General features: G+C 39.5%; 1 protein-coding gene across 1 annotated transcript in view; it reads right to left on the minus strand.

Annotated features, from left to right (window-relative positions):
* LOC120516045 (collagen alpha-1(VI) chain-like) overlaps positions 1 to 16,868 on the minus strand; it is a 137,317-nt gene that overhangs the window by 46,267 nt on the left and 74,182 nt on the right. Inside the window, exons 17-19 of the mRNA XM_039737480.1 lie at positions 14,819 to 14,881; positions 3,811 to 3,864; positions 2,732 to 2,767 (exon numbers count right to left, since the gene is read on the minus strand). Coding sequence (XP_039593414.1) covers positions 2,732 to 2,767; positions 3,811 to 3,864; positions 14,819 to 14,881 — 153 coding nt within the window. The remainder of the gene's footprint in view (positions 1 to 2,731; positions 2,768 to 3,810; positions 3,865 to 14,818; positions 14,882 to 16,868) is intronic.

Consider the following 16,868-nt stretch of genomic DNA (forward strand, 5'->3'; position numbering starts at 1 on the left):
AAAATGTGTTTTCAGAGATATTTACAAATTTATTAAAAATCAGAAACTGAAACTTAGCATTTACTTAGAAAGCACTTCATGATGTATCAATAGAAATGAAAGGGTCTACAGACAAATAGGTAGAAAGATAGATAGATAGATAGATAGATAGATAGATAGATAGATAGATAGATAGATAGATAGATAGATAGATAGATAGATAGATAGATAGATAGATAGATAGATAGATAGATAAGCACTATATAATAGATAGATAGATAGATAGATAGATAGATAGATAGATAGATAGATAAGCACTATATAATAGATAGATAGATAGATAGATAACCAATGGATTGTAACTCGTTTGTGTTTTGTTCTGAGCTCTTCACTTGTGACAATGTTGTCACATTGTCTTATTACACTTGTTCCCAAACTGTCACCCAGATGGATTTTTACTCTTTTAGAAGTCACTTTGGTCAAAAGCGTCTGCTAAGCAAATGACTGTAAGTGTAATAGGATGGTATGTTTAGTGGCGTCTGACTGTAGGATGAGCTCTGGCCTGAGGGGGTCATTGCAAGGTCTTATGTAAATGTAGATAGATAGATATATATAAAGACAAAATATACTGTATAAAAGATAGATAGATAGATAGATATTAATACAAGGCTTCTCAAAGCTGCTCCTTGGGTTCCACTGTGGCTTCCGGTTTTTGTTCCAACCAAATTCCTAATCAGTGCTAACAACTGATGGCGCTGACCTCATTTAATTATCTTTGTTTTTTCTTTCTCTTCTCTTATTCTACATTTAGAAAAGCACAGCAGCATGATTTTTACATTTATATGACATTTACAAATATTTTCATTTTTGCTATAGATTTAAATGCCTAACTCTATTTTTTAAGTTTTTTTTCTATTATTTTGCTCTTTTCCCTCTCCAGTTTGCTCCCTTCATTGTATCTTAATAATGACATTTAAAAAATGAGCAGAGCAAGACACCTGGGCAAACAACACTGCATCATGAAAGGCTGCATATCCTTTAGCGTCAGACCCACAAATTAATAAATAATGGATTAATTAAACAATTAGAACACTTGGAAAAGTAGAATGAAAATCAAGATGAAAATGTTGTTAAAAAGAGAAAAAATGCATTATTCCCATATAACTTCTTGGAACATTTAAATATATATATTTTTTTATGAAACTTGAAAATTTCTATATTATTCTCAAAACACAGAATGTGAACAACAACAGTTCACTTAATCAGCCCAGGAGTCCAATTAAAAACAGAAGCTGATTGAAACAAAGACCTGCAGCCACAGGGGGTCCCACAGGACTGACTTTGAGAAGCCCTGTATTGATATTTTATTTATATAGCGCCTTTCAAATGCTCAAGGTGCTTCACAGAGTGACAGAAAGAGCAGCAGGGTATATGCCACGTTGGATACAAATACTTTCTGCATAGAACAGTTGAACACATAAACACAGGATATACAATGCATTAAATGGAATAAAAGGAAAACATTAATAAAGCAGAGTAAAATACTAAATTTAATACTAAAAGAAAGCCTGAAACAAATCTCATCATTTGTGATAAACACACACACAGAAATTCACCTGAGGAGAAGACTGAAAGGGGAGGCAGAATGTCAGGGTGAGTTCGACGCCTCCCTGAACAGACGAGTTTTCCGTTGTTTTTTAACAGAATGAATGGAGTCGGCTGATCTCTCATTTTGGAAGGTTGTTCCAAACTCTGGGCGCTAATACAGCTGAAGGCCCTGCTGTCACCCATAGAGTGAGCCACAGAATCAGAGGACCTTAGTGGGCAAACAGGAGCAGAGCAATGGAGAAGCTCACTGGCATAGTCTGCTGTGAGGCCATTTAAAGCTTTGTAGGTCATTAATAGAATTTTATACCCTAATCCTGTCAGACACAGGGAGCCAGTGGATGCCAAGCAGGATGGCTGTGATGTGCTCGTTGCTGGTGGTCCGTGTCAGGACTCTTGCAGCAGAGTTTTGAATTAACTGGAGCTCTGAAATAAGATTAGAAGGGACACCTGCCAGTAGGGAGTTACAGTAATCAATGCAGGATGTGATAAAAGCAGAAATAAGCTTCTCTGCATTAGAAATGGAGAGCAATGAGCAAACACGGGGATATGTGGCGAAGGGGGGGAAGTAAGAAAGTTTCTTAATGTGGTTTATGTGGGCAGAATAAGAAAGGGAGGAATCAAAGATGACACCAGGATTCCTTGCATCAGGAGGTCTGACGAGATCACCGTCAAGAGTGACTGAGCAGGAGCTCATATTCTTAAGTTGACCTTTAGTGCCGATTTGCAGGAGTTCGGTTTGGTTGCAGTTTAATTTTAAAGAATTCTGCTCCATCCAGGTTTCAATTTCACTGAGGCAAGTGTTGTGAGCTGAGAAAACTCTGATGAAGTTTCACTTTTAACACTGAAATAAAGTTGAGTATTATCTGCATAAAAAAGCCAGTCCATAGCTACGAATAATACGGCCAAGAACGCTCAAGAACGCTTGACAGAAAAGGTAAGTGAGAGATAAGTGGGCGAAAATTATTAAGATAGAAAGATGGGAAAGACAAAATATAATAGATAGATATAGAGGTGAAAGACACAATAAAATAGAAAGATATAAATAGAAAGGTACTATAAAACAAAGATTTAGATAAATGTGAGAGGCACTATATAACAGATAGGTCTTGTTTTAGTAAAAGGAAGTGTTTTTTCACCAACTGACCTTTGCCCCAGCAGGTCCCGCAGGTCCCAAGTCGCCCTGTGAAGTGACAGAGGTACAGGCAGGTCACCACGGATTCTTTTTCACTTTTTGCCCCCTTTTCATGCTCGCTGCCAGGCTGGTGTCCTTCCTTTGCTCCTTTTTATTTTTATCTGATCAGATCCCCCTTTGCCCCCCTGTGTTTCCTGTGTCCCCCTCTTGCTGTCTTGTCCCCATCCCGTCCTGTCACCCTGTCCCCTGCTCTGTGCCTCATGTCAATTTTCTTCTCACTTCCCTCCCGTTTCTGTGGGACTCCCTTAACAACTCAGTGGAGGCTCAAAGCCCCTCGCCATGTTGATGCCGTTTTCTTAATTAGCGTTTTGTAACTGAACTCTGCTAACTTTGTATCATTTTGACGTTCATTTTTGATGAACTCGCCGATTTCTCTCGTGTCCCAGGCAGCTTGCTGAATGCAACACATCGTCCCCTGTGGCCCCCTAGTGGTGAAGGATCAGACTGCACGTCCTTTCTAGCAGCCCCTGACCAAGTGACCTCGCCAGTCGGCCTCCACGTTGTCGGAAACCGCAGAGCAGCTTTGTGTGTCACTCTGGACAGAAGCCTCAGCTCATTAAAGTAACGTGAATTTGGCAGAGGGAACTTCTCAAACTGACACAAACTGGTGCTTTACTTGGCAGAGGATGAAGCGGCCATAAGCTCGTCCAAGCTTCCTGCTGTTGTAGGAGTGAAGCACAAAGGCCATTCTGTTCTCTAATCTGATCGTCTTCCTGCAGTCCATTGTGTGATCCTCCACTCCCACCTTCACATCCCAGATCTGCTCCTTCACAGATGGCTGCTTTGGTTTCAGGAAGGCCAAACCACAGGCGCCACATACAGGAGATGCTCCAGTTTACTCCAGTTTCTGTTATTTTGATGAGCGTCTCATTAATAAAAGGAACCCACTGGGCACCCGCATAGCGTGAGCCCCAAAGTGACAAGTGAGGACAACCTGACAGTCCAGGCGAGGACCTGCTGCTCAACACAAACACACAACATGACGGCTTCAGTCAAACCACCCCCTTCAAATGTCGGCCCACCGGGCTTACATCATCTCCGCGATCACCGGGGGCTCCTTTGACGCCTCTCAGCCCAGGATCTCCCTGTCAGAAAAAAAGAAAGAAAAAGTTAAAGGGATTAAATTAGGGTTAAAGAAAATCAAAAATGAATCACTGCATTAAAACACAAATAAACAGCAGAGAGATAAGTAGAGAAATAAATGAGCAGCTAGCTACAGAACAGAATAAATAAATGCATGAGTACTTACAGACCATAATAAACACTGAATAAATATGTTGTGTTCATGCAGGGTATGACATGGGATCCAAATTAAATGTTGGAGTACCAGACGGGTCGCCACATTTAATTAACTGAATAGACTTTTTACAAAAATGGCACGTGATGGTGCATATACAGAAAAATACAGCAAGGTATTCGCTTCTTGGAGTCCTCAGTTTGGGACCAGAGCTCCGTCTCTGCCAAGTGTTGGCCCACAATGAGACGTCATCTTCTGGGAGCACCTCAAGTATAAAGTCCCCTGACCGGACGGGGCAGAGTTGGATATGCCCTCATTGGGTGTCTTCTCTGTGTTGTAGGAACAGAAAGAGACGATGCCCTTAGTGGCAGCGCCCCCTCTCGTCCCGCGATGGTTTGGCTTACCAAGTAATAAGCCAGGAAGAAGGTGATCCTCAGATGGGCATATGTGACAATGTGCAGGTACACACGCACACACACACACAGAGAAATAATGAAACGATTCAGTAGAAATAAATCATACGAGTCAGCATCAAAAGAAATGAACCAGCAAATAGAAAAAAAGAAAACCAAGAAATAAAATACAAAATACACACAGAAATACTGTAGAGTTCAGAGAAGAGGGACAGCAGTGAAAGGCACTATATAATGAGTACCAAAAGGAGCTATGACAAAATAAACAACCTGTCAAATGAATAAGGTAGTAAAGAAAAATAATCATTAATACAAACTGCACCAGGAAAGAAACACATAAATAGTGTAAAAAATAAAATAAAATACAAACGGATATGAACAGGTACTGTGCAACTCCAAACAGACAAAAAGACGCTATACACTCTATAAAATAAATAGACAGATGGGAAAGGCTAGGAATGAATGTTACTATAAAATATACAGTAGATAGATAGATAGATAGATAGATAGATAGATAGATAGATAGATAGTGTAGTTGGCAGGATTAGATAGATAGATAGATAGATAGATAGATAGATAGATAGATAGATAGATAGATAGATAGATAGATAGCGTAGTTGGCAGGATTAGATAGATAGATAGATAGATAGATAGATAGATAGATAGATAGATAGATAGATAGATAGATAGATAGTTAATTCTAATAATAATTATATTCTTTATTTATTTGTCACATACATAATTACACAGGGCAAGACATAGTGAAAGGGTCAGCCATTGTACAGCGCCGCTGGAGCAATTGAAGGTTAAGGGTTAGCAAGGGCTCAGCAGAGTAGCATCTCTTTTGGCAGTGGCGGGGATTCGAACTGGCAATCATCAGGATAGATAGATAGATAGATAGATAAGCACTATATAATAGATAGATAGATAGATAGATAGATAGATAGATAGATAGATAGATAGATAGATAGATGTGAATGGTGCTATATAATAGACAAACAGATTAGATTGAACTTTTTTGCCTACATGGGGACATTTGGCTTTTTAGAGAAGCTCAATATAATTAATAGATAGAAACAAAAAAAAACAAACAAACAAATAAACTGTCACACACATGCACATGGGATGCAGTTAAAAGGCTTGAAGGAAAGTAATTCCACACCAGACCAGGGGGTGGCGATGTCCTTTCTCTTTTTCCACTGCAGATCCATTATGGGAAATTCTGCCTGGCTTCAATGACATCACTTCCAGTCACAAGCCCTGATGATGTCACTTCCGGTTCCGGTCATAATCACCTAACTTTCTCTGTTATATTTTAAAAATCCACCATCTCAATCTCACCAGTTAGTTCTGTTTTAGACTCATATATATATATATAGACTATATGTATATCAGTAACGGCGCACATCACAATAACGTGCAGTGAATACACTTAACTTGAGCATTCCTAGTTTTCATCCTCTTTCTCTGTACATTTAGCATTCATTTGCTCAGAAGTTGATGTGCTTGCTGCTTCCTAAGCAGCTCTTCGTTTTTTCCACCCTAGCGGCCTGCTGCTTCTCTTCTGTCGTCTGCATTTTTTTGCATTAAAACTGATTAAGTAAGATGCTATAAATTCACTTCAGAGTGGGAAAGCAGCAGGCCTCAACGGCTACCCTGTTGAATTTTACAAGAAATTCTCCACTCAGCTAGCTCCCCTTTTATTAGCAACATTTACAGAAGCTAGAGACAATAAAATTCTACCTCGAACTTTTCGCCAAGCATTAATCACCGTCTTTCCTAAAAAAAAAATAAGGACTTATTACAATGAGCATCATACAGGCCAATTTTACTTCTGAATAATGATGTTAAGATACTCTCCAAAGTCCTAGCTAGAAGGATGGAGAAAGTGCTGCCTTTGGTAATATCACAAGATCATTAAAGGCCGACACTTAGCTTCCAATCTTTGACGCCTGTTTAATATAATATATTCACCCAGAAAGTCACCCCAGAGATATTATTATCGTTGGGTACAGAAAAAGCACTTGATATGATTGAATGGAAATACCTGTTCACTACATTGGAGAAATTTGAGTTTGACCCGAACATTTGTGCATGGATCAATCTACTGTATACCAATCCAGAAGCTTCAGTTTGTATTTACAACATTAATTCCGACTACTTCAAACTACAGTGTGGTACCAGACAAGGATGCCCCCTTGTCTCCACTGCTTTTTGCAATCACCATTGAGCCACTGGCAGTTCACTGTCGAAATGCTTATGAGATAAAAAGGATTATCAAAACTCGACTTGATTTCAAAACTCGACTTGATGTTTTCTTGGAGGAAGCAAGTGGATAGGACTGGCGAGCTTTGTTGGGCTGAATGGCCTGTTCTCGTCTAGATTGTTCTAATTCTAATTCTAATTCTAATTATCAGAGAAGGACTTGAACAGGAAATCTCTCTCTCTACGCAGATGACATGGTACTATATACATCAGACCACAAAATACTGGGCCAGCAGTCCTAACAGCACTAACAGAATTTCAAAAGATTTCCAGTCTCAGAAATAATTTGACTGAAAGCGTTCTCTTCCCAGTGAACTCTCAAGCACACAATATCAGATTGGACTCCTTGCCTTTTACCATCGCAGATCAGTTTAAATACCAAGGGGTGAACATCACAAGTAAATATAAAGATCTTGATCAACAAAACTTTGCCATCTGTATAGAAAAAAATGAAGCAAGACGTTTACAGATGGTCTAACATTGTTAAGATGAATATCCTTCCTAAGCTTCTTTTTCTGTTTCAAAACATTCCAATACACATCAAGAAATCGTTTTTTAAGAAATTAGACTCAACCCTAACCTCATTTATTTGGAATTCACATCCACATATCCAAAGGGCGACCCTACAAAGACCTAAGGCAGAAGGTGTCATGGCACTGCCTATCAGTTTTACTACTGGGCAGCAAACACACAAGCTAAAAAAAACCTGGACATGGACACAAATAGATGAACATACACAGGCTTGGTAAGCAATAGAAATAAAATCCTGCAGCATTACTTTATATTCCCTGCTTTGTGCCGCTATACATTAAAGTTATCGCCAATATACTAACAACCCAATTGTGCTTCACTCACTCAGAATATGGAACCAATTTAGGAAGCATTTTAAGATAGAGAAGCTTTTATCTGTGGCACATCTGCACGAGAACCACCTTTTTCCACCCTCTCAAACATACACAGTTTTTAATATCTGGAAAACATTTGGGATTAAATCACTTAGAGATCTGCACATAGACAACGTCTTTGCATCCTACGAACAATTCCATTCTAAATTTAACTTTCCAGCTACACATTTCTTTCATTACTTTCAAATCAGAAACTTTGTTAAACAGAACCTGCCCGATTTTCCTCACCTCCCTCCTCCCGCTATGCTGGAAAAAATATTCATCAGTTTCAAGGACTTAGACAGCATCTCTGCAATATATAAGACTATTTTATAGTCCCTCCCTTTTGAAGATCCCAGAGGACAATGGGAAAGGATCTCTTAATCAATAACTCAGAAAAGGAGCGGAAAGTAGCAATGCAGAGAATCCACTCGAGCTCCAAATGTGTAAAGCATACAATTATCCAACTCAAAATTATACATCGAGCACATCTGTCTCGTTTAAAATTGTTCAAAATGTTTTCAAGGGCGAGATCCAACCTGCGAACGCTGCAATCGAGCTCCAGCCTCACTGGGCCACATGTTCTGGGTGGGGTGTACCACTGGACTAAAATCTTGAAATGCCTTTCAGACAGCCTTGGTGTCCCAATCCCTCCTAACCCACTAACCGCTGTGTCTGGTGGGCTCGCAGAGGGGCTTAAAGCAGAGAAGGACAAACAAAATGTAATGGCCTTTACTTCACTATTGGCAAGTAGACTTGTCTGCTCAACTGGAAGAATCCCAGCTCTCCTATTCTAAGTCACTGGGCAACTGAGGTTTTATACTGTTTAAAAGTGGAATAAAATCAAATTCGTACCTTAGAAGATCTGTGCAGAAATTTTTCAAAACCTGGCAGGATCTGATTAATAACATTAAGCTCTTAAATCACCGAGGAAGCAGATTCTCTCCCCTTTTCTTTTTCTTCTCCATTTATCTTTATTTACTTAGTTTTACTAGCTTTAAGTTTTACTCTGCTGGCCATGCTCTCCTTCTCAGGGGTGCGGGTTGATTTGTTTTCAACCCTATTTTTGTACGAATTGATCTGTCTGTATGTGTGATTTCAATAAAATCAATAAAATTTAAAAAGAAAAAGTGTTTGTGTTTGTGTTACGATTATTTAATACGTTTTCTTTCATTTTTCACTGAACTCTTTGAGGGCTGAATATTTTTTCTGAAAACTCTGTTTTCTGAAAGGCACCCAGTGCACTGGTTTCACACATAAATCGACATATAACGTCTGTTGGCAGCTGTTTGGCATCTCTGGCAGCAGTGGCTGTGCAGGGAAGGCTCGATGGCCAGCAGAAATGCACGGCGGGCCGGCTACTTCTTCGTCTTCATGGCAATGTGAACTAATATGGTTTGTACCCATTGTCATCATAAGTGGTGGTCCTCCTAGGCGAACACTGCTGCAGCTACTCGAAGGTGTTCAGTGCCACGATCTGCTGGGGACCGATAGGCTGATGCCGGTACCTCACTTTTGTTTTCGTTATACATCTCCAGAACACTTGCATCAAACTCAGAGTCCGAAAAGTCAGAGTTCGATTCAGCGATAATATGTAAAATGTCCATGGAGTATTTCGCTTTGCACATTTGTTTTAGTCACGCCAGATGTTGATGCCATTTTAGAGGCTGTTTGATCTTCACTGTTCATTCACACACAGGGAACTGAGCTCAAATTAGCAAAGCTACATAACTTTCCTTCAACCAAAGAGAGTCGAACTAAAACATAAGGGCAAGTTTTGTCACAGTTTACAGCCCATTACCGTCCTCTACCCCCTATTTTTTGACAAAAGTCAACATCAGCCCTGAAAGAGTTAAGCTGGCACTTAAATCTTCAATCTGCCTCAAGAATGATTTAAGATATGAAGAGGTAGGAGAAGTGATGGCGAAGGTGGTAGGGATGAGAACGGCGCCCGTATGCATGCGCCACACGGCCTCCCTGCTGGCCGCTGCCAAGAGTTGATCCTACAATAAAATAAAATAAAAAGAGGAATAACCTTGGAGGTCAATCATCACTGCATTCTCCATATGACTCTCCCTCAGCAAGGCTGTGTGTGATTTTGGCCAAAAATCATGAAGATCGATATTTTATGTGGAATGAAGGGGGACGATTTTGCAGAAAAATGTGATATTCTTCTTCAGCAAATGTGCTGCAATTGGAGCCTAGTAAAATAATATTTGGAATGAATGAAAAGAAGTTGATCTGCGTTTCTAGTTCTAATGCAAGTAGAGCAGGTTTAGAAACAAAAAGAAAAACAGGGAGAACTTGGAGCTTCTGCACGGTGGCCGCTGCTTGCACAGCTGAAGTAATCACACATTTTAGAGGGGGGCTTTGGGTCTTTTTTAGTTTTTTTTTTAATCAGGTGAAACTGATTTATGCAACATAAGAGGTGAGTCACGTGACCAAGATTAGCACATTTGTGACCTAAGTGCTGGTTACACTTTAAATATGAATATCCATCATGTTTTGGTATCCCTTGGTTGGGTAAACTTCAACAATCTTGAGCTTTAGTTTGTTTGCAGTTCATTTAGGCCAAGTGCTACGTTTTGTCTCAGTTCTCCTTTCTGACTTTGCCCCTGTTCTGCACTCGCTCATGTTTCTTTTAGATCTTCTGGTTTTGACCTGTCCTGGCCCTAACTACAATTCTCATCTTCTGGTATTTTCTCGTCTCTGACAATAATTCCCGGAGATGCCGTTTCATAACACCAGCTACTGGCTGCCACCTTTCATCCTCTGGCCACATGGGGACGCTGCCATTTCCGTCTTCCCTTCAAGCAACTCCCTGAAGGGGTGTATTCTTAACCACCTGGAATCCTGCCGACTATGCCACATATAGCTGGAATCTACAGGTACTGCACCTCTCAATTGTCTGAATATCTTATATAATACGCTAGCGTGACTGTTCGTTTGTCAGTCCAGGATTTTAAATCACCTGTAGCTGGCAAACCGTTTCACCTATTGACCTGAAATTTAGTACACAAATACTATGTGACATCTACTATCTGCTTTCGGGGGTGATGATTTTTATTCCTCTTTTTTTATTTGATTTTATTGTAAAATTAATTCTTAAATCTTTCTGGAGGCAGATTGAAGACTTAAGTGCCAGCTTAAGTGAAAAATTAAGTAAAACGTACTAAGCAACTGCAACACAAACCCTGACTTCATCAGTTTTAACGTGAAAAGATGCCGACAAAAGAAGAGAAAAAGAAGTGGGGCGCTAGGGTGGAGAAAGGAAGAGCTGCTCAGACAGCAACAAGCGCATCAACCTCTGAGCAAACGAATGATAAATGAATGGAGAAAGAAAGAGGATGAAAACTAGGATTCCTCAAGTCAAGCGTATTCACTGCACGTTATTGTTATTGTGAATTTCCCCTTGGGATTAATAAAATATCTATCTATCTATCTATCTATCTATCTATCTATCTATCTATCTATCTATCTATCTATCTATCTATCTATCTATCTATCTATCTATCTATCTATCTATCTATCTATCGTTACAGCAGTGCATCGTTACTGGTTTTTTAATAAAAATTCATTGTATCCTCCATATGACTCTCCTTCAGCAAGGCTGTGTGTGATTTTGGCCAGAAATCTGAAGATCGATATTTTATGTGGAATGAAGAGGGACGATTTTGCAGAAAAATGTGATATTCTTCTTCAGCAACTGTTGCTGCAATTGGAGCCTAGTAAAATAATATTTGGAATGAATGAAAAGAAGTTGATCTGTGTTTCTAGTTCTAATGCTGGTGCCAAGTTTCATTTGGATCGAGTGATTCACTGTTGAGTTATTGTATCCAAGAACCTGCACTCTGAGATGCTGACAGCGCCAAATTATATTCTGGGATGGCTATGATGACAAACTCCTAAGGCATATAAAGGAAAAGTAAAAATCGGATGTGTCCAGCCCATGATCTCCACTTCACTCAACCTGTGACTTTAGCAGAAAAGAACTGCAGGCCAATTTGTAAAAAAAAAAAAAAACAGGTGTCGTGTTCTCCATGCCAGAGTGGTCCAAAAGCCATTATCATCATCACAGTAGGGCCATGTGTCAGTGCCATCAATGAGGAAAGATATGAATACATTTTAGGAGATACTGTACATATGCTCCCTTCCAGATGCCTTTTCTCCAAGGACATCCTTGCATTTTCCAGCAGGACAACACCAAACCACATTGTGCCTATATTACAAGAGATTGGCAGGCCTGACCTGTTTCGGGCGTTATGAAGGCTACAGACCACTGAAGACCTGCAAAATGGATGAATGGGTGAAAATTGCACTTGTTAAACTAAACTAACGTGTGTCTTGAGTGCCCAAATGCTTAATAAGTGTTAGCAAAAGAAATACTGATGTGACACGGTGACAAACATTCAACTGTATCAGTTTTGTTACATGAGTGTGTTACATGTGTCAGTTAGCATGGGAGTGGATATTTAAATAAAGACACTGAAATTCACAAAGTGAAGAGGATTCACAAACCGCTCCTTTTGGTTTTAGACACATTTTCTATCCTGTCCCAAATGTTTGTGGAATTGGGGTTGTAACATAACTGTCTTTCTAAAGATCTGAAGCCATTCATTGTGACAAATATACAAAAACAGGGGGGCAAATACTTTTTCACAGGCATTTATATAGCAATATTATCATAATAACAGTGTAAAAACCAAAAGAAAATAAATGACACTTAAGCCAGGGATGTCATGTGCCTACTCAACATGGCGTGATGCCCTCTTAATGTGGGTGCGTATTTATGCACATCTGTCAGTGGCCTGATAACACTGGGGTTCCCTATTTTCTGCACTGCCATCATTCCCTTTGTTTTTTTTTTCATTTCATGCCATCTGCACACCTGGCGTTGCCCAGCCCGTCAGATGTCTTTTCCAACCCAACACTGGGATTATACAAGTGATCTGACTGAGGGGCAGCATACCGGCCCCTCTAAGACCCACCACACTGACCTCTACATTAAGTGTGACTACCATTCACTACTAAATACACACATTATGGGATGCTTCATCTTTCTTAAGTGTTAAATGACATCTTTTTAGCCACTGATATGGGGGATTCTGTGGTCCTTGTTCTATTAGATTTATCAGCTGCTTTCGACACTATTAATCATTTGATATTACTAAATAGACTAGAGTCCTGGGTGGGTCTTTCTGGCACAGTTTTAAAATGGTTTCAGTCATTTTTATCTGACAGGAAATACGTGGTTAGGCTAGGAGACTTCTCCTCCTCGACGTCCTCTCTCTCCTGTGGTCTTCCTCAAGGCTCTGTGTTGTCTCTCACTTTATTTTCTCTATTAAAATTAAACCTTATCTCACTGACAAGACCCTGGAGATGGCCATACATGCTTTTATTACATCTTGCCTCGACTATTGCAACTCTCTTTATTATGGCATCTCCAAATCCCAAATTGTCCGTCTTCAATTGGTCCAGAACGCAGCTGCTAAATTTCTTTTAAAAAAGAAGAAAATGGATCATTTGACTCCACTTCTGAAGTCCCTTCATTGGTTGCCTGTTCAATTTGGAATACATTTTAAAATCTTATTATTTGTTTTTAAAACACTACACCAACAAGCACCCATCTATTTATCTGAATTGCTTCACCAATATACCCCCCTGAGAAGTTTGAGATCCGGTGATCAGAACCTTCTTTTAATTCCACACTCCAGACTCAAGCTCTAGTAGAGGTGACCGTGCTTTCTCGGTAATTGGGCCCCGTCTTTGGAATGATCTGCCTATTGAATTCCGAATGGCTCCTAGTCTGACTACAGTAATCCCTTCTCGATTGCGGGGGTTGCGTTCCAGACCCCCCCGCGATAGGTGAAAATCCGCAAAGTAAAAACCATATGTTTCTATGGTTATTTTTATATATTTTAAGCCCTTAGAAACTCTCCCACACTGTTTATAAATATTCCCCGCACAGTTATACAGCATAAACCCTTTGTATTCTCTTAGATATTAGGTAAGATTCATTGAAATTATGTATGTAAGCACACTGTTTATATACAGTAAAACCTAAATATTATTTTAAAGATATTGAGTGTCTCCGATATCACATATTTTACAGCCATTACGATAGACAGGCCACCAGCAATAAATACGTGCAATGCAACAAAAACAGTATACAGTAAATGTGTGTGTACAGTGACACTAAACATACGTACATGTACTAAGTACTGTAAGTAGAAAATTAATTATGGTTACTCACCAACAATGACTCACACGATGACTTGTCCGATAACAATGAGTTTTATTTTACTGCACAACAAAGGAGAGCGTTACAGCCCCTAAAGGAGCCACTTCAGGCGATTGTGAAGCACCACCGTTGTTCTTCTTCAATCCAAATCCCTAAAGCAGATTCCATCCGGACTACTGCCTTATTACATCCACTTACAACTCATTTTGCACCCTGGTTAAAAGGACACTGCGCCGTAGATCTTATATTCCTTTCCTACTTTTTAAATAAAAGAATCGTAGCCTTCAACAAATCCAAAACGTTTACCTTTTCGGCAATCATTAACACCTTCCATTGGCGCTTGGGCACGGCCCCTGAAGCAGTAGCAGATCGTTTTGGAGCCATAATGAAGGGCTTGACTACACACAAAGATAAACACAAAAGAGCACAACTCTTTACACAGCGAAACACGTTGATGCTGAATGAGCGAGACGAGACTTCCTGGTTAACACTGCATTCAGCAGGCAGGAACTTAACTGCGTGCTCTGATTGGTTAGCTTCTCAGTCATACGCCAATAGCGTCCCTTGTATGAAATCAACTGGGCAAACCAACTGAGGAAGCATGTACAGGAAGTAAAAAGACACATTGTCCGCAGAACCCGCAGCAGCGAAAAATCAGCGTTATATATTTAGTTATGCTTTCATATAAAATCCGCGATAGAGTGAAACCGCGAAAGTCGAAGTGCGATATAGCGAGGGATTACTGTATTATTAAATCTATTTTAAAAACACATCTGTTTTCTCTGGCTTACTACGCTTTATTTTGCCTACCTAGATGTGTGTATGTGTAGATATATTTATACAAATTATTTTTATGTGTTTCTGCTGTGCTTCTTTTGGCTAAATCGTATATTTCTATTTTATGTTGATGTTTCTAAATGTACAGCACTTTGGTCAGTCGTGTGGCTGTTGTAAATGTGCTATATAAATAAACTAAACCTAAACCTAAACCTTTCTTACCTTGGGTCCAGCTGATCCTGATACACCAGGCCATCCTGCAGAGCCAGGCGGACCTCCATCGCCCTTAAAAAGAGAACAATTAGTACAGCTGATGGTGACACACACTCCTTGACATTCAGTCACCGTCCAGTCTGGACGGTCACAATAAAGCAGATTTTAGCAGAACTCAGCACTGGGTCAATGTCTGGCAGTCAGGGGGTCCTTACTGTGATGCTATGGAATATGACATGGAGTAGCCATGTAGAAGGCCACACATACCTTAAAGGGGATAGTTTAGAAGAAAAACCACCTTCATGTGAGTGCTTTGAGGAAACTACAGTTTGAAACATCGTACAAATCGTTAGGGAAAGGTCTGACCAGCAATGTCACTGGTGTAGGACGTAAAGCCCAAGTGGTGTGGACTGTGTCATGTGTGGACAGCCTGTACCCAAACTGCTGTTTCAGACCTTCAGGAGGTGACAGGCTGGCCTTCATGCTTTCATTCAGAACTGGATGTGTTGATACAAGTGTGAAGCCACATGCAATAGGAGAACCATCTCTGCACAGCATGGGGTCACAATGGGCCAATTTAGACCCGCCAGTCAACCTCAAGTGTGTGTCTGTGACATATGAAGGACAGGAAGTCACCTAACAAAATAGAGATGGACCAATGGAGGACATGCACAGGCCACAGACCAGGCCAGGAGCTGAACTCTGGACAGTGGAACAATGAGACAGCAGTGCTGACATTCAACACATAAGCATACAACACCACAGTGATTCAGAGAGGTGAAAGGCACTATATAACAGACAGAAAGATAGATGGATGGATGTGAAATGCGCTATATAAATGACAGATAGATAGGAAAAGCACTTCGTAACAGATAGATGTGAAAGGTGCTTTATAAAACTTATCATAGAGAAATGTTTAAGGCATTATATAATAAATAGATAGTCATGAAGAGTGCTATATAAAACTTCAGACAGATGTTAAAAACGCTATATAAGAGACAGATATACATGAGAGGTACCGTATAAAAACGACTATAGATAAATGTGAAGGTCACCATATAAAAGGCACTATATAACAGGAAGAAAGCTAAAAATGCTGCTATATAAAACTTCCATGAATCCATCCATCTTCCAAACCCACTTATATAGAGTGTGGTGGAGAGATAAATCTGAAAGACCCTGTATAATAGCTATATAGCCAGGGAGATAAGAGAGGTGCTATATAACACCTAAGATATATATAGATAGATATGAATGGAACTATATAACAGATAGAGAGAGATGTAAAAGGCACTGTATAATAAATAAATGTGAAAAGCACTATATAACAGATATACACATAAAAGGGGCTATATAAAATGTAAGCTGGATAGATGTTTTTAAGGCAGTTTGTCCTGGTTTTCATTGCTCTGTATGTTTTCCCCGATGGCAAAAGCTGGAAGAGGCAATGACCAGGATGTGATGAATCCTTTGAAATGCGGAAGGCACTACATAATAGAAAGATCAAAAAGGCACTAAATAAAACTTAAGATATATAGATAGATATAAAAGGCAATGTATAACAGATAGACAGATGTGAAAGGTATTACATAGGAGATACATATAAATATTGAACTTAAGAAAAATAAATGTGAAAGGCACTATATAACAGCTGTCTAGACAGAGAGATAACAAAGGTGACTTACAAAACTTAATATTTTAAGATATATATAAAATGCACTATATAACAGGTAAATTAGGTTACTAGACATACATAAAAGGCAGTAGATAGATAGATAGATAGATAGTGTAAGGCACTATATAATAGATAGATAGATAGATAGATAGATAGATAGATAGATAGATAGATAGATAGATAGATGAGAAAGACGCTTTATGATTATTTGATAGCTAGATATGAAAGGTGCTATAGAAAACTTAACAGAGATGGTTGCGAAAGGCACAATTTAATAGACAAGTCGATAAATTGAGAAGGCGCTATATAATAGATACATAGACAGTGTGACTTACTGATGTTTTGGACTATAAAACATCTAGACCTCTCCTGCTGAGCTTTCTC

Source organism: Polypterus senegalus, chromosome 15, assembly GCF_016835505.1.
Source record: "Polypterus senegalus isolate Bchr_013 chromosome 15, ASM1683550v1, whole genome shotgun sequence".
Taxonomy (NCBI): Eukaryota; Metazoa; Chordata; class Cladistia; order Polypteriformes; family Polypteridae; genus Polypterus; species Polypterus senegalus.